This window comes from Spinacia oleracea, chromosome 4, assembly GCF_020520425.1.
Source record: "Spinacia oleracea cultivar Varoflay chromosome 4, BTI_SOV_V1, whole genome shotgun sequence".
Taxonomy (NCBI): Eukaryota; Viridiplantae; Streptophyta; class Magnoliopsida; order Caryophyllales; family Amaranthaceae; genus Spinacia; species Spinacia oleracea.
In genome coordinates, this window is record NC_079490.1 from 90,333,733 (window position 1) to 90,357,211 (window position 23,479).

The 23,479-nt window shown below is 37.2% G+C and overlaps 1 protein-coding gene across 3 annotated transcripts; it reads right to left on the reverse strand.

Moving 5' to 3' along the window:
* Positions 1–7,262: 7,262 nt before the first annotated feature.
* LOC110775709 (protein ZINC INDUCED FACILITATOR-LIKE 1) lies at positions 7,263–22,679 on the reverse strand. 3 transcript variants are annotated; one of them, XM_021980318.2, is made up of 19 exons: positions 22,283–22,675; positions 21,791–21,926; positions 21,415–21,611; positions 16,546–16,586; positions 15,577–15,637; positions 15,348–15,450; positions 15,134–15,236; positions 14,937–14,990; positions 14,782–14,844; positions 14,185–14,234; positions 14,022–14,097; positions 13,175–13,390; positions 11,928–12,015; positions 11,183–11,268; positions 10,987–11,094; positions 10,507–10,551; positions 10,331–10,419; positions 9,192–9,235; positions 7,263–7,722 (listed from the first exon to the last, which is right to left on the reverse strand). In XM_021980318.2, the coding sequence occupies exons 3-19, from the start codon at positions 21,557–21,559 to the stop codon at positions 7,631–7,633; spliced, it is 1,464 nt and encodes a 487-aa protein (XP_021836010.1). In that variant the 5' UTR covers positions 21,560–21,611; positions 21,791–21,926; positions 22,283–22,675; the 3' UTR covers positions 7,263–7,630. The 3 variants fall into 3 exon arrangements, 2 of the variants coding, with proteins under 2 accessions (XP_021836010.1, XP_056683810.1); XM_056827832.1 differs by lacking the exon at positions 21,791–21,926; XR_002529858.2 differs by lacking the exon at positions 11,183–11,268 and having other exon boundaries at positions 7,625–7,722; positions 22,283–22,679.
* Positions 22,680–23,479: the final 800 nt, after the last annotated feature.

The following is a 23,479-nucleotide window of genomic DNA, read 5'->3' on the forward strand; positions in this document are numbered from 1 at the left end:
CAGGCAGCAACTTCAGCGCCCAACAGTGGGCGTGAGAAATTTCGGCGCCCAGCCAGGGGCGTTGAAAATGCGTCCCTGGCTGGTTCTCGTTTTCTGTTTGCGTCTACTTTTGTTTATGCGACTTCGATTTTGCGTGCTTGCCTAATAACGTCCTTACGCGTTGTGCAGCGTTTGTGGGATTCGTTACAGGCCATCCCGAGCGTCGCTTATTTTTGTGGCGATCGTTCGGGTTTGCGGAACACGTGTTTCGGTATAACTCTTTGGCAAATTGGTCTATGAATGTTTGGGCAATTTTTAAGGTCGTTGGTTTTCTAGGATAGTTTGTCACACACAATCACATATTTCGCTACACATAACTACATTACAAACATGGATTTGAAAATTAAATATGCCACGTAGTTTATGATAGGCTTCTATGGGTAGTTTATTTGCGCCTGGCTTGGTACCGCTTCTATCGTAGATCCAACACATGCCCCGGTCGAGGTAGTGTCTTCAACAGACGAATTTTGCTCAAGAGGTCAACCCGCAAGTGCAAGCCAAGGGGGCATGCAGGCGAGAGGGACCTAATGAGCGAGCGATTGGGTTCGGGATAGGTGTACTACCTGCACAAGTACCAAGTGGGAAACATGCGCGGCGTATGCACCCCCCTATTGGCGAAAAAAAGGTATCCTTAGTTCCAACTCCCAAGGGAGCCGAGATTCGTTATGATGTTCTGCCCGTTCACATTAATATGCTGATTTTCAGGTCGTCCCAACTTGATGGGGAAATAAACGCGGGGTAGGATCGTTTCACCCTTCGGCTATTTTGATTACCTACAAGCACGAGTATTTCCTTCACTATCCCCAGTGGAGTCGCCACTGTGAGGGGGTCGAAAAAGCGCGAGGCTAATGCGTGACCTGTCCCTCGTGGGTGTGACGATTATTTTTATTCAATCAAGTGTAATTGGATTTCCTGTGAGTATACACTCAATTGACTAGTAATATAGGAGTCGCCATTCAGTTTTTAACGACAATGAGAAAAACTGACAAAACCCGGTTATCGTGACATAAAGGGAGTGCAATTATGTTTGACCACGACGGCCGTAGGTTCCCTTGTGATCCCTGGTGTGGGGATCTCTCAATATACACCCGCAAGGTAGAGATTGAGGGTTCGGGGGACTGTAACTACCGAGAGGAGTAATTCGCTCGTCGATAACTCCAGAGGCAGGATATCCTTACTAGCTCAGCATAAATAATTGAAGGGACATGCGTTAACTATTAAACTAATCTGAATTGATTTTAGCAATATGCAACATATAATACTAATTCGATCGTGATTATCTGATTTAAATAGCATTAAGGGACCTAGCATGATAATCCGATTTCCCAAAAATATTATATTTATTAGGCGTGATAGAACAATCATATTAAGTTAGTTTAACAGTTCATAAAAAGGGCGAGGAAAGCAGTTAAATCATCGAAAAGGGACACAACACGACGCACCCTTGAGAGGTGCGTCACGGTTCTCAGAAAACTAACCACTTTGACTTTGCTATTTCTCCTTTTTATTTAACGAATCTCGATTATGGGACAGGATACGTTCTGTTCGATTTATGGATCGATTGCGACAGAACGCGTGAACAGTTTCGCAGCGAGAGGCTTAGGCTAAGGGGTTTAGAGTCAATACTCAGAATATATTATGTGTTGTTGTGTGTTGTTTCACGTCGAACTTAGGGGTCTATTTATAGGAAAAAGTGGCGTAGAAAGATAGTTTTTCAGGAATTTGAATACGAAACGGATTAGGAAGAGAATCTGTCCCAGGTAATTTCGGCGCCCAGCTCTGGGCGCTGGAATTTTCGGCGCCCAGGGCTGGGCGTTGAAAATAGGGTCTGGCAGAATTCTTTGGTCAGATTCGGATTCCTGAAATCAGTAGAGTTTGAGACTTAATCGAGTCTTTTAGCGCGTATTAATTTTATGACGTAATGCGTCTGGGCCCGTTACGAACTCTAGGCTCGTTAGGATTTTAATTAATACGTAACTCTTATTTCCGAATTCTATAGAAAGTAAAACGAAGGAAAATCCAGTAAAAGTTATCGCTGCAGCGACTAAGGACCTGCGCTGTTAGTGACGCAGACCCCGCCCGCTGAAGGTGGGCGAGCCTGTCCTCTGAGGGGGACCCCCCGTCCGATAGAAGTGGACGAATCTGTTTTATATTTTTGAAAATAAGGACCTACGCGGTTTGTGACGTAGACCCCGCCCACTGAAGGTGGCGAACCTTGTCCGCTGAGGGTGGACTACCCCGTCCGATAGAAGTGGACGAATCTGTTTAAATTTTTTTGAAAATAAGGACCTACGCGGTTTGTGACGTAGACCCCGCCCGCTGAAGGTGGCGAACCTTGTCCGCTGAGGGTGGACACTCCGTTCGATAGAAGTGGACGAATCCGTTTAAATTTTTTTGAAAATAAGGACCTACGCGGTTTGTGACGTAGACCCCGCCCGCTGAAGGTGGCGAACCTTGTCCGCTAAGGGTGGACGCCCCGCTCGCTGGAGGTGAGCGAACCTGAATTCGTCTTTTCGATTTGGGATTCGTGTGCCGCGATCTTGCCCGATTGAGGTGGGCAAGTCCCTATTTCATTTTTTCTTGTGATTTCTTTTGAGAATTTCTTTTCATTTATTCTTGCAGGAGCGAATTCTTTCGAGGGATGCTCGGATTTAGTTGCAACCTGAATGTGGGTTGACAACATGCTTAGACGGACCATTGTCTTGTGGTCATCATCTTTCATGGTTTTGAGCTAGTCTTTATGGCTCAATCTTGCCACTACCTGGGTCCTTGATTAGGGGACTATGTATAAGTGTCAATGGCGACCTTTGTCTTGAGGTCGTAAATCGGTTTTATTTTTTGAGACATCCAAACACGGGACTTCGTACAGCGTAGTCTGGGAATATTGTTTTAACTTTGCATACCCCTTTTTTGAGATATATTTTTTCTTTCGAGCCACCAAGTACTCGTGCTTGGCGATCAGTTCTTGTCAAAGAGGTTCTTTGGGGATACGCATTTTGTAATGTCCTTGATTGTGTTTGGGATCGTGCTCGTAAGTGCGAGCGATCTTCGTAGTGGTGTGCTACTCTTGACAAAGTCTTGAGGTGCAACTTTCAGTAAAGAAATTGGCAATTTTTGAGTCGAACAGATACGACAGGGCCCAATAGAAGTTGGGGCCTTTTTTGAGCCTGGGTTCATTTGCGGCGCCCAGGCCTGGGCGTTGAAATAATTCACGCCCAGGTGGGGCGTTGAAAATTAATTTGGATTCCTGGCTTTATGGTTTTTCCGCATGAAATATATGTTTTATATTTGTCATAACCTAACAGGTTAAAGAATTTTATGAGAAAGAATTGAGACGAATCATAATGAGAAAGAACTTAATTCGTGATTAAGATAATGCAACTGATGTGTTGAGCATGATTATATATAAAATGATATCAAAGTAATTCTGTAAGGGAAAGTAACCGTGTATTTGTTGCGTGGTGCTCACATGCATCGGTGATGAACAACCTTTGATCGAGCGTGGTGCTCTTTTATATCAGGGTGTGGTTCCCTTAGGACGCATCCTAAAATTCTTGTAACCATATGGTAAATCGGAGGGTGACGGCCCCCCACCGTATAGAGACAGTTGGTCGTGGCAACCCCTCTTTATTCGTGTTCACTTTCCCCAAATGCTAAATTATTAGGTTTGAATGTGGGGGCTAACTGTAGACGCCAACATTTGGTCTCCGACTAGAAGCGATAAGTTCGATAATGAAACAAAACATCCACTTGGGAACCACATTCCCGATCAAGCAACGAACATTCTAAGACTGACTGACTCATTACCCAAACCTAAGGTATCTATTTATAGTAACTGCTTTTTATAATAGTTGTCTCCCTAAGTATATGCTAAAAATAGTAAATCATCCAAGATAGATTTGTGTCAAAAGAATTTTCATTACATTCCAATTAAAATTCTAAAGCAAAAAGGAATTTTAGTTGCAATCCAATTAATTTCCTAGAAAAGATTGAAAAGCATAAAGGAATTTTGATTGCATTCCAATTAAATTCCTAATTGTCTAAAAAATAGAAAAGGATTTAAAAGGGAGTTTTAGTTGGAAACAACTGAAAATAAGGTTTAAAACGTAAAAAAGAGTTTTAATTCGGCATAAAACCGAATTAAACTCCAAATAAAAAGAGATAAAACGCATGAAAAAAAGATTCGTGCGCAAGAAGTCTCTTGCGCACAGGGCTCGGCGCAGCTTATCCCTCGCGCCAGCATTCATGCGCAAACATTATCTCGCGTATCAGAATTCAACTCAAAAACAAACTCTAAAGCACATTTGGCGCCAGCACCTGTGCGATAGACATTTCTCACGCCCAGGTGCTGTGCGCGAAAGATTTGTTGCGCCCACATGCTTTTCAGCGTCCCTCAAATTCTGATAATACATATCTTTAACGGCACTTATTTCTTATAATAGAGCCTAAATCAGCCGAGTAAGGGCACCAACATTAATTCTCATACTATCCCCGAGCTACAATCCTAATACTAAGCTCTAAATCCTAAGTTCAAGTACTCAAGACCATCAGTATTCTTCGTAGTTTCGCCGTAATTAACTCTTGTTAAGCGGAACTCTGCCCAAGAGTCTAGTCAATTAGAGGAAAGTTCGTTGAAAAAAGGAAAGCGAGTAAAGCCAAGTGGTTAGTTTTCTGAGAACCGCAATATAGTCAAAACTATATTGTAAAGTGCCTTAATCTAATTTATTGCTTTAATCACAATTATAAATCTGTCAAACATAATCTGATTGTTTATCACGCCTAATAAGATATTCCTTGGAAAATTCTGATTTATTGTTAGGTACCTTAAATCAATCTAAATCACCCTTTGACGATTGTTAGTTAATATTTGTGTATTGAAAGAAACTCATATTAGCAATGTAGTCTAACGCATGTCCGTCTTCGTTACATTGAACTAGTAAGTACCACTTCATTGGCTAATATGTGGCACTCCCCATATTAGTGAATATCCCCCGAACCCTCAATCTCTCTCCGCTGGATGTATGTTGAGCGATTCCCACATCAGGAATCACAAGGGAACCTAAGGTCGTTGTGGTCAAATACGTTGAGCCTGGGTCTCACAAGCTTTTACTCTCGTATCACAACAACCGGGTTTTGTTATTTTTGCAAAACTAAATGGAGACTCCATAAACTAGTAAAAAAAGGTTAATTGCCCACGGTTAGTCAAATTTTATTTAATATTGCTTGTCACACATCCGCGAGGGAAGAAGTACGAAAAGATCATAGACCCGTCTTTTCCGACCCCCTCACAAGTACTTATATATTCGAAAAGTTGTCTAGCGAGTTGGTTTCAATACTATTTGGTCTAATATTACCGAATCATAATTTGAACAAGTGATGCAAGTTTATGTTGAGAATTTGGTATGATTGGTGAATAGATAACCATGCGAGTATAGTTTATTTCTTTCATAAACAAAAATTTTATGATTGGAAACATTAATCTATTATGGTTGCTTCGGGGAACCGTTATTGTTGGAAGAGATTTTGTCTTGGGACTCTATCTATTTGTATGTTTGGTTTAGCACCTTAAACGTATCATAAGTTTGCGAGCAAGAAACTCATATGCGAGTGTTACTAATGCCTATTAGTTTTCTTTCGCAAATATTTGTAAAAGAATTGTAATTTATATTTTCAAGTTATTTGATGACAAAAAGTTCTATAAATTTATTTTAAGGTTGATTTTTGTTGAGACGATTTGTTTTAACAACAAAGTAAGTTTGCCTTATAAAATTTGGATTTGATTAAATTGTAGCAAACCAAACACAAAACAAAAATCTATTTTTGGCCACCTGTCAAACATATTTAAGGTTGGACAATGTGTACTCGATTTCCTGACTTTGTTATATGAACATGTCCTTGTAGGGGGAGAGTTGAAATGTTTTGCAGGAATACAAAGATCTTGATTAAGGTATCGGCTAAGAGATACTTAGTGATTGTTTCAAGGTGCTATTTCTTCGTGTTATATTGTATAGGGAAGTTGTTTTTGGGTGTTCAAGTTGTAATTTAAGCTCTCTCAAGTTGTTAATGGGTTTGATGTAATTCTATTTCTTATGAGGTATTTGTGTGAGATTGCTGCTAATTAAGTTGTGATTAAGTTTTCAAAGCTATTTTGCGAAGTTAAGTTTGATTAGCAAAGTTAAGTATAATTAGTAAGCACCTCGTTAAGGATAGGCTATTACAAATTGCTCATAAAAGGTGATTGGGTTGCGGGTTTGACCCATCCATGTGTTTTATGAGAGTATCGTAAATGGGCCAAATTATCTATTAGTTGTTGCATTAGAGTGGGGCAAAGATCCAATAAGCCCAAAGATGAGAAGTCATTTGGACAATCAAACATAAGTCAAATTTTATTGTGAGATTTGAAAAAATGTGCTAAAGAGGGTTGCAATGAGTGATAAAAAAAGGGAGAAAAGAAAATAGGGGATAGCAATAAAATACTCAATTCGTTTTTTAATTTTAGCCCCTTTTTAGTTTTGAGTCCTTTTTTATTAGTCTTTTTTGGAATATTTTCTTATGTATCCAATATGTATTCCCTTTATACCTTTATAAATATCCAAATGTCCTATTTGTTTACTATCAAATAAACTTTTATCCCATTAAACTCCATAATTATTTATCTCTAGTACCCACATGGGTTATATTTTATTGCAATAGTTTTATATGCACACGATGCGTGCAGAAATATATTAGAAAACAAAAATATGTTCTTTTATATATATATCCGTAGTAGATTTTTTGTATGTTTATATATTCCAATTAGGAACCAATGATATCTTGGCATAGTGATTAAGACCTAAGACTTTTATATAACATGTCTCAAATTCGAATCTCCCCATTCGTAATTTGTATTGCCTTGTGGCTTATTAACAACGAAAAAAGAAAAAAAAACATATTTGAAATTATTTGGGATCGGATATAATATTTGGTATCTCAATGCCGTAGTGATTTAATATTGATTAGAGATTTAGTTATAAGTAATTAATAAGAGAAATACTAAAAAGAAAATATTTCAGTCGTTCCCTTATAGAACAAAGATTGTCTAGATAACATAGACCATACTCCGTAATAGATAAACCCCATTTGGCCATTTTATGTGTATAAAGATAAATATCTATATACATATATATTCCTAAAACTTTATAAGTCGAAAGTTCGGCAAAAAAAAATGGCATACAATATCTAAATTATAGTATGAAGTACTGATTTTATTACTTGTTGCTCATATGACCAATTCATGGCAGACTTGACTAGTTCTCAACTAAATCAGAATATAATACTTTTATTCCAAGTGTTACATAAGGAAATAATATCAATAACAACAAACAGATCTAATTTCCAGAGTATATGAAGCAGGAGCTTGCATAACACTGAAGAATTCTACAGAATCAGCCTTCATCTTGGATCCTAACTCCAAACCATGATGTATAGACCTTTGAACCCATTTTTTGAACTAGTTCAACCCACAGGCCAGTATCTCCATATCAACCTTGTTAAGTTCCTCCAAGAACCATGCACAATAACTATCTCTAATGGAGTTGTAACTTTACAATCTTTAGTCTTTACGTTCAACTAAAAATGGTTTCAAAGTTAACAACACTCCTACTAATTCCACCGCATTGAGGAGGAGGAAGACCATGTGGGTGCCTGCATAATGTCATCCAAAACCCGACTTAGTTTAGTTTACAGTACAAAATTATCTTTCCTTTTTTACTTCATGGTTTTGTTAGCATTAAATATGAACAAAAAATGTAATGGATAGAAATGAAAAGAAAAATTAGTACAATACAGTGTATTGGAATCATGAGAGAAACAATGTTAATGTGATGAAACCAGGACAAATACTTGTAAGAAATAGGGCTTCAATCGTAAAAAGGAGCATATATCCAAATAATATTAGTAGCAATTATGTATCAAAATCTATTCCAATAGTAACAACTAACAACTAATAACTAATCCTAACTTCCGTGCCAATTCCCAAATGTGAGATCATGAGTTTACCTAATTACCTCGAGACGGAAGGAGTATAAGAAAAGGAGATACCAATGAAACCAGCTAGTCAATTTTTCACAATATGTGCAATATTTTCAGTAGAAATATAATTTGTATACTTAGTATGAACGTTCATATAATTTTTGTAGCTAGTTTCCTTCTTTGGATAAAGATATTCAAACAAAATACTTCATATTCCTTTTCCCACCATTTTTTTCAGCATAAGATCAAAAACCAACAAGGACAGTCAGAAAACTAAGTCGTGTTTGATAGGTAACTATGTATGATCATCTAATTTCATGTCTTTGTTAATTGGTATTGACTTCTTCTGAGTAGCATGGTTTTTTGTATTGCCCCAATTTGTTTTTTATCGTTGCTAGGTTATCATTTAAGCTATTAGAGCAAATAAGCCACAAGACTCATAGACTAGGGCCTTTCTCCTCACCTAAAATAAACAATATTCAGTAAAAAGTTAAGTCCGGCAAAAATAAGTTTTAATCAATAAAATTCAGTAAATTCAATGAACAAATACAATAGAAAATCAGTAAAAATTAAGTTTTGATCAGTCAAAATAATTGAAGTTCAGCAAAAATAATTTAAGTTATGTAAAAACAATTTAAGTTCAGCAAAATTAAGGTAAAGAGAACAGGCATAGCTCTAAGTAAGAAGGGAGACCATAATTATTTTTACTGTTTTAGCTCATGAACTCTGTATGTAGGCTAAAAACATAACTTCAAAATTTGTGAGGACAATTCTTCGACCATCTTGAGTGATCGAAACCAAGTCATTTCTTTTTAACTAGAGGCTCATCAACTGTTTTGTTCCTTGAGAAAAAAAATAGTTAAGGTGCAAGTATGGATGACAAAGCACTAGCAATTGCTAACCAGCGGATGAATTACAAAGGTTTCTCATGAAGGTGAAAATAGAGGGCCTACTCAGCGATCAACACTAATTCAAGCACCAAGTAATAAATATGTTTGAGTGGCATGGCAGAACTTAAAAACCACTTGCATTGAAAAAGAGTGCCATATAGCCCGTATTCAAGATGATTGGTGCAACAACAATATGACAAGAATGCAAATGCAGTTTAGCAAAATCTGGGAACCATTATCCGGACTACATACCTGGGAAAAAGGAAGAATCTTGACGCTTTTCTGACCAAGAAAGCCTGGAGAGTACAAAAACAAATACACGATATAAGAAGTTCCTTGCAGAACTATGAATCATTAACAAACATGGTTAGGTTAGCAGTAGATTAGATATAATTACCTCAATAGAGTATAATATTATGACTATTATGAGGGGTTCTAGACTTCTAGTTAACTATCTCAGAGTAAATTGTCTCCGTTTGATGTGTAACAACCCTAATGAGATACCAAGTTGAGTTATGCAAATATAGTAGCCTAGCATGAACCAGATAATACTATCCGTCTCTATATAATATGTCCCATTTCTAAATTTAATAAATTAGAACTTCAAATTCTCCGCATAACTTCCTTCAGATCTGACACCCATTACAAACTTACATTACTCATACAACATTTCGGATTAGTAATTTTACAAAGTCTCTAGCCAACCTTATTGCGCAAGCCTTTATTAGAATCAAGTGTTCTGATACTAAATTGAAAGGACAATTCCTTTGTCTTCAACGCCTCTTAATGACACCTTCATTAAAATTTTCCAAGAAAGTTACTACTGCCGTTTCTAAGTAGTTGCTTCATTTTGACTCTTTACACTATTTACTTATCTTATTTTGACTATAATTTTTCTACTAATAAATTAAACAACTGTTATTATGTAAAATGTTATTGAGTTTGTCTCAATGTATATTTTAAATATATCAACTTTTTTTTTATAATTTTTGCTAATACATAATTATAAGTATTGATGGTCAAAGTTATGCGTTGGCAAACGTGAAAGTCAAAATGGTGCAACTATTTTGAAACGGAGAAACTATATAATGAAGAACACTTGTGGTATTTTAACTCAATTTGTTATAGATGCATTTCAATTAAATGTGGTTTATTTACCAAGGGACATGCATTTTTTGCAATTCTATGAAGAAAAGTTGCCAAAACCGATTATCTGTTTTGAAATCGACTTCGGTCATTCTCATTAAACCCTAGACTAAAATAATAGTCTGAGAAAGGAAGTGTTGCATCTCTGTCAAACTGTCGAGGATTATAGGTAGTACATCAGTATAGTCACTGACTAAGGGTATGGTGCATGTTGCAGTAAACAAAAGAGGAAACTAAACACTTACAATGCGCCGCCACAAGCTGGGCCAATTGCTTTGAAAAGGGACATGGCAGTCATAGAAATGCCATTAGCAGCTCCACGTTGATCTTGGTCCTATTGTGACCATGTAATCAGCTTAGGCACATACAAAACTTCATACAGAAAATATAATAGTACATGATGAATAGTCAAGAAAAATACCACAGCTCTGTTTTGTAGAATAAATGTGCTGGTAATGATGCATACCTGGGCATAGAAAATCAAAAGAAGAGTGAACATAGAAATTTCCAAGCAGGAACATATATCTTCTGTTTTTATTCCGTAATAATATACATCAGTCATTATTTTCTTTAATATTACCACTGAAGTTTTCTTTCCAACCCCTTTTAAATTCTAGAGAAGTTTACACTGCGTACAGAATTATGGATACCATATACTTCGTATGTTTCTAAAAAGAACTTCAAACAGAGTCTTGATTTTACTCAAATATGTTGTAAATGGCATGTTTCTCTTCCAGTACCTCTTTTTCTTCTAATTTTACGAATATTTCCATCTCCCGCTTGGTTTCTCATGTTTCGCAGGAATTACATTGAAATACACATAAGAAAGAATTACTTGAACCGGATATGTTTGTATCAGGTCTAATAGGAAAGCTAATACATGAACTCTGAAATTACTTACTGATAAAACATTCTTGATCACAGAGGCAAAATTTAACAAGAAAGTAAGGCTCATCCCTGACAACAATGCTATGAAAGGGTAACTTTGTAATACAGGTAGTGACAACACCTGCAAAAAGTAGAGGTAGGCACTGTAATTATACTTCATTTGTCAAGGGCAACAAGCATGAATATTTACTAGGTTCAGAAAAGAGTACCCCACAAATCCGAGTTAACATAATGGGGCCGAAGTATTTGTTAATATATGGATAAAAGATGAGCTGAAAAACCAACATGCCGAAACCTGAAAGTTGAAAAGGAGAAAGGGGAAATAAAAGAAAAAGGGATTCGGTCAGTGCAGTACTTAACTCCTGTACAAGTAGTATTTTACACTCTTTAAGTTTATTTCTCTTCGTATGTATACACTCTCATGTGTCAGGGATATAGATGGATGATTCTATGTACTCCGTAGATGCTACGTAATTGGCAGTTTCAAAATGGAAGAATTATGGCTACAGTCACATCGATTAAAGCTGGTTTTTTTTATTATTAAGAGGAATGATTTTTGGAACTTCAACCTCTTATTTAAAACAACAATACCAAACTACTAAAACAACAACATTTTACATGCATAATTTTGAGTTCAAGGGGGTAAAGATGCACTCTGGCTGACACAGCCAGCACGCCATGGGCAAGGGCAGGCATGGCACGTCACATCATTGTGCATGTTGGGTCGTGCCTGCGCTCTTTCGGAAATTGCGGCATGAAACGTGCTAGTGAACTAGGACTAAAGGCCGGGCCTAACCAACCCCAAGACATGAGGCACATCACGGCCAGAGCCATCATTAGGGGAGCCGGGGGGGTGCTATGCGTCTTAAGGAAGGTCACCCCCTAATTATGAGGTATTAGAGTGTTAGTACTATAAGGTAAAAAATGAGAAGGCATTGAATATTTTTTAAATACCTGTGAAAGAAAGAACAACACCAACATCTTCCGATGAATAGCTTAATCCCCCAAGTGTCGTTGGACTTACTGCCCATAATGAGAATATCTATAGAAATGAGGATATTTTTAGTTAGACAACTACATGGAAACAGCAAACAAAAACTACAAGGGAAAGACAAATAAAGCCACCACCTGACGAAGGAGTCTTGCAACAGCACTCATTGGATAACAATCTTAAACCTAAAGCTCCTATTTTAAAACAGAAAAACTTGTTTTTCACTGGGCACCCCATTAAAATCCCTTTTTTACTTTTATTTAAAAATAAAATTTTGCACGTCGCTCCGTAACTTTTTAACTAAAAATCTTGTAATATTCATAACCTCACAATTCATCAGTGGTGGATCATTTGGATAGTTCATTGCCCCTTCAACTTCTATATCAAGTCATCAACGTATCACACCATTCTGACCATTTGACTAAAACATATAATACACGCATTGCACGGGCTAAAAACTAGTTATGAAACCAGATAGAAATCAGATATGCAAGTCTTATGGCAACGGTGTGTTTGGATAACAGATAGGAGAAAAAAGGAAGGGGAGGGAAAGAAGAATGGGAAGAAGGTGAGCTCCATTTTCCCTCCGGATCTCTCCAATTTTGGAGAGATGTTATTTGTTAAATAGGGTGAAAATGAACCCCTCCCTCTCCCCACCCTTCCTTCCCCCGACCTTTTACCCAAACAAGGAAGCTTGTTCACCCCCCCCCCCTTCCCTTCCATCCATTTCTCTCCATTTCCTCTTATCCAAACAAGTGTAAAAGTAACCCTAATTTTGAAATAAGTTATTCTAAGACTGTCTTTTACAAAATTTGGCAAAATAGATATATCCTGTAAATAATGGATGTTGTTATCACAAAGTTGGTAAGAATTATCAAAGCATCACAAGTAAACCAACAGAATAAACCTTTAAAACCTGATTAGTTTTGTGCTAATGAATTAAATCGATGTGGTCCTTAATATTCCGAAAGGTGATGAAAAGTTACTGCAGCATTGTGTGGTAATTCAACATTTCAACATGTCCTCTTGTACCAAATAGAATATGAAATTCACAACCCGGATATGATCGAGTAGAGATCAAGGGAATGCATGTTTTTGGACTGTCAATGCAATGTGAAATACTCTCTGAAAATAAGAAAATTTCCAAGTAATTGCTAAAGCTTTTGAACAAGAATTTCAGTGGAGCGGGAGAATGCCAGGTAATGTGTACCTCAGTGTATGCCATATCATGAAGTGAGAAAATAGAATACACGATAACAGAGGACATCAGAGCCCAATTCTTGAATAAGCTTTTCGCAGAATTTTCTGCTATTCCTCTAACTTCTTTACCGCTGCTATTATCATCTAGGCAGTGGGTAGCAGCTTCCAAAGCTTCACATGACTCATCCTCTGATAAACTCTTTGGTTTGTGTTTGTGTAATGACTCCTGCACCACGGTGCAGTTAGTTTACTCATTTTTTATTGTCTATTGAGCCCGTAAAGAATTGAATATATTAATTATGTTTGTATTCAAAACAAACTTCGAGAGTGAAGATCATAAAAAGAGAAGTTAGCATGCATAAACTGATATCATATATGAAGAAGTTTACATGTCATGGATTCAAGGGTGAAGATCATAAAAATAGAACAAATAAAACGAGAAACTGCAGGAACTTTGATTACTAATATATGCAATAAGAGTAAGACACATGGATAAACTTCGAGGCAATCTCTTAGCCGACACTGAGCAATTAGTTTATCAATACTTTGCTCACCAATCACCACAGATAACTTTACCTCAAGCAAACATATTCTTACATAAGATGTCATATTGTTCTGAACGTTGAACTACCACGTATAACAACTGTTGAAGAGGGGTTAAACAAGAAAATGGCAGAAAACATTTTGATGCAAACTGAGTCAAGAGCAACCATCACATCTATACATACATCATGACAAATTTACTGATTAGCAAACATATCTTTGCTCGAGTAACCTTAAAAGTATTTTCTGCTACACACAAAAATATAAGAGGAGAGTGATCAAGTTTTATAAGAGCAACAGACTAAGAGACTAACCGGAAGCCAAAACGCACCAACAGCGACTACCGCCGCTAAAAAAGATGTGCAAAGGCAGGGCAATAAGTATGGAAATCTGCAGTCAAAGAAACTATATTTGATGACCACGAAAGCTTGAACTCAAAGCCATTACCCTCGAGCATGTGAAATACTAAAAACTGACCTTCCAAATAATGACTCTTTGGAAACTATCTGAGGGTATTTTTCCGCAGGCTGAAGAATAAACAAAAAGTCTCAGAATAATGACTGATGTCCTCAAAGGAAGAGAATAATCTGTTGGAAAGAAAGCTAAAACATCTAGACATTAAACCACGGAAACTATAAGGTAGAGTATTTCATAAGTAACAAATAGCTTTAGAGAGAACCATAGCATACAGATCATTCATTATTAGTGCCTCTAGGCAACGCTCCATTAGTACATCCTACAACATGGTTTATGGGGAGTGGAAAATATGGGAACAACCATAACTCTGTAACAAGTTATACACAGGAATAGTATTTTGATATCGAATCTGGTGCTGTATACTAAAGTGATCATATCCAAACTTCTGGTTAACTTCACAGTGCATGTCTAGGAGCTGTTTCCAAGACAAAATAATAAATATGTCTATAAATCTATCATGAACCACGGAATGTTGTTTTAAGTTAAAAAGCAAGGTCTTGTATATAATCAACATGAGCAACATCTGTGATTGATGCATAATTTCTGGATGATGTAATTATATCAACATGAGTAAGATACAGAGAGATGACAGCTTTCCTGGGAAAGTAAACCTCCAAGAGCCGGCCCAATAATTAATCCTATGCCCCAAGCTGTAGTGATCTGTCAAATTAAAATGTATAACATATTAGCTCCTTAAGCACTTACTTTTATACCAGGCTTAGTTGGCACATGGATTGACTGAAGAACCTTACCACAGACATGCCTACAGCTTGATGTTCTTCCCTACAAACCTCAGATACGTATGCCTGATTATAAGGAAAAACTAACCATGTAAAATGGATCATAAGTAAATTAAAATTTGAGAAAGGAAAGGAAAGATCCCAATTACTAGATACTCAACACACAGTCGAGTAGGTTTTTGAAACATTCTGCAAGACTACACCCTTACCTTAGCAGGTCCAAGTATTCCACACAAACTTCCTAAAAGAAATCTTGATGAGACTGCCATCCAAAAGTTTACACTCAGACCAAACATAGTGTTGAAAATTACCCTGAAATGAGACAATGATCACAAACAATTAATAAAGACTTGCACTACAAAACTTTTAGAAAACCGGGAAAGGAAAGCTGAATTAGAAATGAGAGTAAAATTTGTTACGAACACAGCTGTTGTTCCTATAATGATAATAGGTTTTCGACCATATCGATCAGCAAGTTTCCCCCAAAAGACAGAAGTCAATGCCCGCCCAAACATGAAAGCAGATCCTTTGATATGAAAATAACACCATAAAGGATGAGTTCTTAATGTTCTTTTCAAGACAAACCATGGAAATACAATCCATTTATAAAAACCAAGTATGCAAAGGAAGCAAAAATAAAATAAAACCTCACCAATAAAACCTGCATAATATCCCACATCTTCCTCACGCTCGGCTATATGAAGATCTCTAATCTGCACATGTATACATAATTATGGTCATACAGGAAAAATAATATAACGCTAAAGCCTCAAAATTACAACTCTGCTGTTATATCCACTATATTTCTTTTTTCGGGGAAGGGGGGAGGCCACTGGGAGGGGGTGGGGGGGAATTCAGCAGGAAATAACTACAATCATGGAGACCACAGCACCACACTATTGCACTCTTCATGCAAATCTTATCCAGGTGAATTGCAAAATCTGAATTTCATTTATCTTCTCCAATTCAAGCTTTCATCAGTCACTTGAAAAAAATAATTTCATCCCCACAAAAAAAAAAAAAAATTGCTAGCTATTTATACCTGTTATTATCATCACTCCTACCAAATAAACAATATAGTCTATTTTTGGATTTTCAAGAAATGGGGACTCTTCTTGTTAATCATCCTACTATCGGTTGACTTTCACCTCAAACATACGAAATATAAAATACACGTAACTATCTTGCTCTACACTTGAATATTTATTGTCTACATTGTAGCCTCTAAGGGTATATTAGGCTTGTTTAGACAAAATAAGTTCAGATAAATTCAAATAAGTTCAGACAAAATAAATCCAATATGTTCAGAGACACTCGCTCAAGTTCAAGAAGTTTCAGACAAAATAAGTTTAGATAATTTCAAGTAAGTTCAGATAAGTAAAGGTAATTTAAATGGAAAACACCATAACACACTAAAATTTCCCAGATAAGACACTCTTCCAGCCTAATTAGAAACGTAGAACACACTAGACCATTGCTGTAGAATAGAATTTCCTCATCACCTATATTGACTAATCTAAGTTCAGACACGCAGATAGCTTGTTAAGCATACAAATGACTGTGAGCTCATGATACTGTCAGTCTGTGTAAAACATTTAAATTAGTCATATTCTTTTCTTACCATGAAATAAAGGAATGGAAAGAGCGATGATATTGGCAGAGCTGCACATACAAGACCCAGGAGAAAGATCAGAGCAGAATTTTCAGCAATAAATATGAGACAAGATAAAGTTTCGCACCCAGTAAATACCAAAGAGCAGGCAATCAAGGAATACACTGTATTTGATAAAAACGACTATGTATCGTTAGTCCCTAGTTCTATCATAGTATTAGTGATGAAAATAACAAGTATTTTCAGTAGGAGCACATCAAAAGAAACTTAACACCTAAGTAATAAACTTATAGTCAACATGTTTTGTACCAGTAATTTAGTAACTTTTTTGGACTTGGGTAACTTTTTATTTACTAACTGTGTAGAACTTATTAAAACAAACAGTTTACTTCCAATTCTCTGCTATGCCATTATGTTGGTTTGGTCTAGCCTTTGAAACATAGGCCCATAACTACCCCACTAAAGATCATTTGATTCCTGCCAGTCCGGCTTAATTGTCATTTTTAATGTTTTCCTTTTCCGTAGTTTAAATCATTTTGTTTTGCCTACCATTCCCATGAGTTGGGCTGATGAGTGATGAAGCATGATGTTTAAATCCTTCTTTGTCAAACTTCACATGATAAGACTCATATATCATTGCACATAAAACAGAAGCAATTTGGAGAAAAACACTAGAAATTGGGCAAATATGCTCACAGGGAACAAATTGGGCGCAAAAGGGCGTGCTCTTAATTTTGTTGCCCCTTTAGTTAAGAAAGGTAAGGCTGTTGCCCAGTTACAGAAGAACGAGATTGATAAATTCAATGAAAAAATGGGCTGCTGCAAATGTAATGTTTGTCGTAGGAGATACCAACAATAGCATCTGTTACGAGGTTTATTTCCAGAGAATGAAACCAAGTAGTCCAACCTAAGGTGTTCTTACTTCAATGATGATGGATATTTTATCATCAATTTTGCATCAATTGAGGATAGGAATGAGATTTTGTTTGCAGGACCTCATTTCTTTTATGGTAAACCAGCAATCGTGAAGCAATGCACAGCAAATTTTAACTCCATACTGAGATATTGAAAGTTATTCCTCTATGGGTAAAATTCCTTAATTTGCATTATTGGGGAGGGGATTCATTGAGCAGGATTAGTAGTGTGTTGGGAGTTCCTTTATATGCAGATGAATGCACAACTCAACAACTCCGAGTCTCTTCTGCAAGGGTTTGGTTGAAATTGATGTAACGTCCCTTGCCTTCGAAAAATCTGATTGAAGACCCTAGTGGTGTAGAATTTGAACAAATGGTGGCTTATGACTGGAAATACAATATTGTAAGAAGTGCAGCATGGTTGGCCATAACTGTGAGAGCTGGATACCTACACGGAGAAGTTGCCAGTGAGGATCCCGGAGAAGAACCGAGTTAAGAAGTGGATTCCAAAACAAGTGTCAAAAGCTAATAATGTTACTAATGTACAACAACAACAACAACCCATTGCCAATACGCCAGTAGGAACTGCTCTTGTGGTTCATTCTGATGATGAGGCTGGTTGGAGAGTTGAAGCTAGAAGATTCAGAGACAAGGATGGCAAGGGGAAGATTCCTGAAACTCCAATACAGAATTCTCACACTGGCTGCCACTTAAGGAAATACAAGGGAAGGAAGTTGAAGCGGAAGAGAATGGAATGCTAGGTGAGCAACCCCCTGGTAACTCCTTACATGTCTAATGATTGTGTGTTCATGGAACATTAGGGGCTTGAATGACCCTATAAAACTAGTGACTTAAAAGAGTTTCTTAGCTAAAAATGAATAGATATTGTTGTTGTAGAAACAAGAGTGCATGTAAAAATAAAAATAAAAAAAAAGGAAAAATTCAAAAGAAATTTGGTAGACAGTGGAATTGGGAATGCAACTACCTTTATAATGCTAGAAGTAGGATTTGAATTGTTTGAAAATTTTCAGTGACAGTAAATGTCCTAATGCACAGTGAGAGTTTAGATCACAATGGGAAGTTTCTTTTCTTTTATATTGCAGTCTATGGCTTACACACCGTGGAGAATAGAAGGCCTATGTGGGCTGCTCTAACTAGTATTTCCTCTACTGTAAGTCATTCTCCATGGCCTATATCTAGTGATTTTAAAGTGGTTCTTAATAGTGATGATAGAATAAATGGTGTTGATGTATCTCAATTCTCAAAGTGACACTCGTGACTTTTCTAGTTTCTTGTTGAACGGTTTCTGAGCTGAAGAGTAAAGGGCACTTTTTCTCCTGGAATAACAAGGGGTTTGGTGCTGCTAGAATCTCAAGTAGAATTGACAGGATTTAAGGAACATTAAGTGGATGCAAGAGAATGTGCGCATTGAGGACGATTATTTTAATACACTCCCTTGGTGATAAAATGTGGAGAGGATTAGAGGGGAGAGGGGGGGGGGGGGGGGGGGGGGTAGGACTGTAGGAGACCCTTCAAATTCTTTAATAAACTGGCTTCTCACTCTAAGTTTGAAGAGGTTGTAACAGAGTTGGTCTGTTTATACTGGTTCTCCTATTCAAAGAGTTGGGACAAGTTGAAATGAGATGTGAATTGACACTGCTAGGCAGGATTTGGAAAATGTGCAGACTCAACTTCAGGTTAGCCCTGCTGACACATACTTACAAAATGCTGAGAAGGAGGTTTCTGATCAGTTAAGGAAGTGGTTAAAGGTAGATGAAGCTGCGTGGAAGCAAAAGTCTAAAATCCAGTGGCTATCTTTAGGAGACTCTAATTCAAAGTATTTTATGCTTCTTTTAAGCATAGAAGAGATATGGATCGAATTTTTCTGATCCTAAGGATAATTCTGAGGAAATTATCAAGTTCTATAAGCAGTTACAGCTAGTTCGCTTCCTATGGCTCATATTCCAACTCTTCGAAATGGTCCCCGAACCTCCGGAGAAGCAGCTGCTTCACTGTGAAATCGATGCAGCTTTAGCTTCATTTGATGATTCTAAAGCTCCAGGTTTAGATGGTGATAATGTTGTGTTTTTCAAGAAAACTTTGCATATAATCAAAGAAGATATTTACATTGCGGTGTAGGATTTTTTTCTGAATAAAAAAATGAGTATGGCTGCTAACTGTACGTCTATCACTTTGGTTCCGAAGTAGTTAATGCTTCAGCAGTGAAGGCTTTTCGACCTATTGCGTGTTGCTCCATTTTGTAAAAATTGATTTCTAATTCCTTACAGCACGGCTACAGAAGGTAGCAGCAGAAGTGGTTAGTGACTATCAATGCGCGTTCATTACAGGGAGGTATATAGCTGACAACATCTTATTGGCAACATAATTGATTAAAGGGTATGGGCGAGCTCATTTATCTCCACGATGTGTGAAGCAAATAGATCTCAAAAAAAGCCTATGACTCTACTGTGTGGAGCTTTCTTGAGACGGTGATGATTGAGCTTGGTTTCCCTGTGATTTTTGTTCAATGTGTTATGGTATGCTTATCTACTGTATCTTATTAGATTATGATAAATGGTTTCCCTAGTAAGCCATTTCATTCTAAGAAGCCCAATCCAGATTTTAATTTCCATCATAGGTGTGAAAAACTCGGAATTACTCATCTCATGTTTGCGGACGATTTATTGTTGTTTGCAAGAGCCGATAAGATCTCTTTGCAACTAATGCTTAAAGCTTTTGATTTATTTTCTAAAGCTTCTGGTTTAAAAGCAAACATGGATAAGAGTAACATCTTTTTTGGCGGTATTTTTTCTGATGACAAGGAACAGATTTTGGCGAGTGTTAACATTCCTGAAGGCGAGCTGCCTTTTAGGTACTTAGGGTTCCACTAGTTTCTAAAAAGCTTAATTACTCCCGGTGAAAACCTCTTGTTGAAAAGATTCTCGCTCGAGAAAAACGGTGGGCAAACAAATTTCTTTCTTATGCAGGGAGTTGCAATTGATCAAGACTATTTGTTTGGTAAGCCGACCTTTTTGTTGTCAAATTTTTATAATACCTAAAAAAGTGATCAAGGAAGTTGAAGCTTATTGCAAAAAATTTATAATGCCTAACAAAGTGATCAAGGAAGTTGAAGCTTATTGCAGTTTATTTATTTTTGTGGAGCGGGGGACACTGCTAGCTCTAAGAAAGCGTTAGTCTCTTGGGAAAGGATGTGTTTTCCTGCTGCAATAACTAAGTTGTTATGGGCTTTAGCTCACAGAAAAGACAAGTTATGGGTGAGATGGGTGGATAGTTATTATATGAAGGGTAAAGATATGAGCTCTTTTTGTCATTGTTAGTTCCTGGGTTTTAAGGTAATTTTTTGAATGTCAACAACATATTCAACAAGTTGGAGGCTGGCATGTTGTTAAAAAGGGGGAGAAATTTAGTATTGGCAAGATGTATAGAGGATTGCGGGGAGATTTTGAGAAGGTTAGCTGGAGTAGGGTGATATGTAATATTAAAGCCCTAAAAGTGTTTTTGTTTTGTGGATTGCTACTCAGAACAAGCTGTATACAACTGACAGACTGCTCCAGTAAGGAATTCAATGCTCTGCCATATGTTCTGCTTGCAAAAGTTGTAATGAAAGTGTGCAGCTACCTGATTTTTTCTTGCACCGTTTCATCTAAAGTACAGTTTTAAGTGTTGAGAAGATTGAGGTTGAGTAGAACAGTTGGTAGCTTTGATGATGAGTTTGAAATTGCAGTGAAGATCAGCAGGAAAACAAGTGCACATTGCAGTTGTTACCGAGTCTGTTTACCAGATTTGGAAGCACAAGAATGCAATTATGTTTAGTTAATTCAGTTGATACTATTGTTAAAGATACTGTTTTTCATGTCTCTTGTTGTTGCTCAGAGGAAATCAGGAGTTTATATTAATTGTCCAAAAAAAACAAAATAAATCTGGTACTAAAGTCAACTCATACCATTGCCAAGCACGATGATCCAAATGCTAACCAGCATTTTCCATGGTATCCGGTCGTCAGTATCTTTCCGCTTTTCAATCCTACATCCAGGACAATCCTCATAATATACCTTCTTCAATAAGGGGACTTTGCGCTCATCCTCCATTTTCACCAATATTCCCGGAGGATAGTAGTATTGCTCAGCCTTGATCCTCACACTGTAAAACATTATCAAGATGATATTTCATATGATTATATGAGTGATCAACTCGGAACAAATAGCATTAAAAGTTCAAATGAGCACCCAAAAAAACAACAAAAAACATTCTGAACTAATCATCAACTAAATACTAGTAGAAGAATAAGAATGATAATTCCTACAAATCTACAACTTTACCTGCTAAAATGTTTGGCAAAGTGTACAAAAATATTGCAGCTGAGAATGGCTTTTCACTAGGCTCAAAGCCTCACTTTATACAAGTTACTAATCATCATTGCATACGTCACGTTCGTGATCAGCATTCAGCGTATCACTACAAAAGACAATAACCAAAATGTTGGGAATTACTTTTTTTTTAAAAAAAGCTCCTGCTAAATTTACAAGGCCTACAATGCCAATAATTTAGAGTACTTATTTTGTCTGATTGTTATACATGCGTATAGTTATTTAACTCTTCAACATCACATATTTGACTTTGGTACTTAATCACAATTGAATTTCGTAAATCTCAACCTCTCCGAAATGATCCGTCATACGCATCATTGGACCAATCTGTTACAACTTTAATTATTTAATCTCAACATAAATTACTAAAATTGAAATTAATAAATAAAAAGCGTAAAATGAGAGAGAGAGAGAGAGAGAGAGAGAGCGGCAGTTCATGAACACCTTGTATTCCTTTGATTGCTTGGTTATGGGCTTTGTGTACCGCCTTCAGAACCGCCGAGACTGGGTTTATTCACTGCAAAACCATCTCCTTTGCCTGTTGAAATCAGGGAACCACCAGCAAAGAACATAAAAAAGAAACGCCACCTGATCATTACTGCCGCGTCTAAACCGCGAAGAATCACCGTCACCGTCTGAAACCATATTTCGTCCTCTTAACTTGTGCCGGAAATGGGGTAGAGGGAGGGAGTCGCCAGAAAAAGCCCAAAAAGTGGAATGTGGTAAGGGAGTTGCCGGGAATATGGCCGGAGGTTGACCAACCGGTGATTCCAAATCAGGGTTACCGGTATTTAGAGCAATAGCGCTAATCCGATCAATTATTGAGGGAAGATGATACGTATACCTTTAGCGTATGGAATAGTGCCATAATCTGGGCTCCTATTTGTTGTTGCCACATCAGCAACGCCACGTGGGCTAGTTGAGTTTGAATTTGAAATTCAAATCCTATTTTAATTTGTTTTCCCTTTTATCTTTTTATCAATTAGGGTTAGATTAAGTTTTTTTTTTTGGGGGGAAATTAATGAAGAGAGAGAAAATGACGATTAATTTGTTAATTAGGTTTTCAAATTAATTAGTTAAGAGAAAGAAAATGACGATTATTCGACAAATTTCCGACCACATTTGACTGATTCCTATTCAATTTTGAGTAACCGTAACAGTAGGTTTAGTGTCGTTGTCCTCCAGCCGTCGTTTAGAATCCCCGTTCTTCTGGGTGCGTTTAGAAGCGCCGCTCTTCCGGGGCCGTTTAGAATCGCCGTTCTTTTGGGGGCGTTTAAAATCGCCGTCCTTTTGTGATCGATTAAGCATCGCGTAACGTTGATTTGGAGGTTAGAATTTTTAGAAGTTAGAAGTTTCGCAAATTTCTGGGCCGGGGGGCAAATTTCTGGGTTGGGAACCTTGGGGTTCAGATCTAGATTGCGACAGGGTTGCTAACGAATGAACACGTTTGCCTGATTGGACAAAATTTAGTATGAATTTTTGTATAGTTTGTATATGTACCTAACGGATATATAGATTATACGTTATTAAATTGCAATGGCTCACGCCTCACGTCACAGTGGTTACTCTCATAATATTCGCCCCTCTGGTCACGGGTTCGATTCCTGCTTAACTTGGTCTATTCCTCCCCCCTATTTCTTT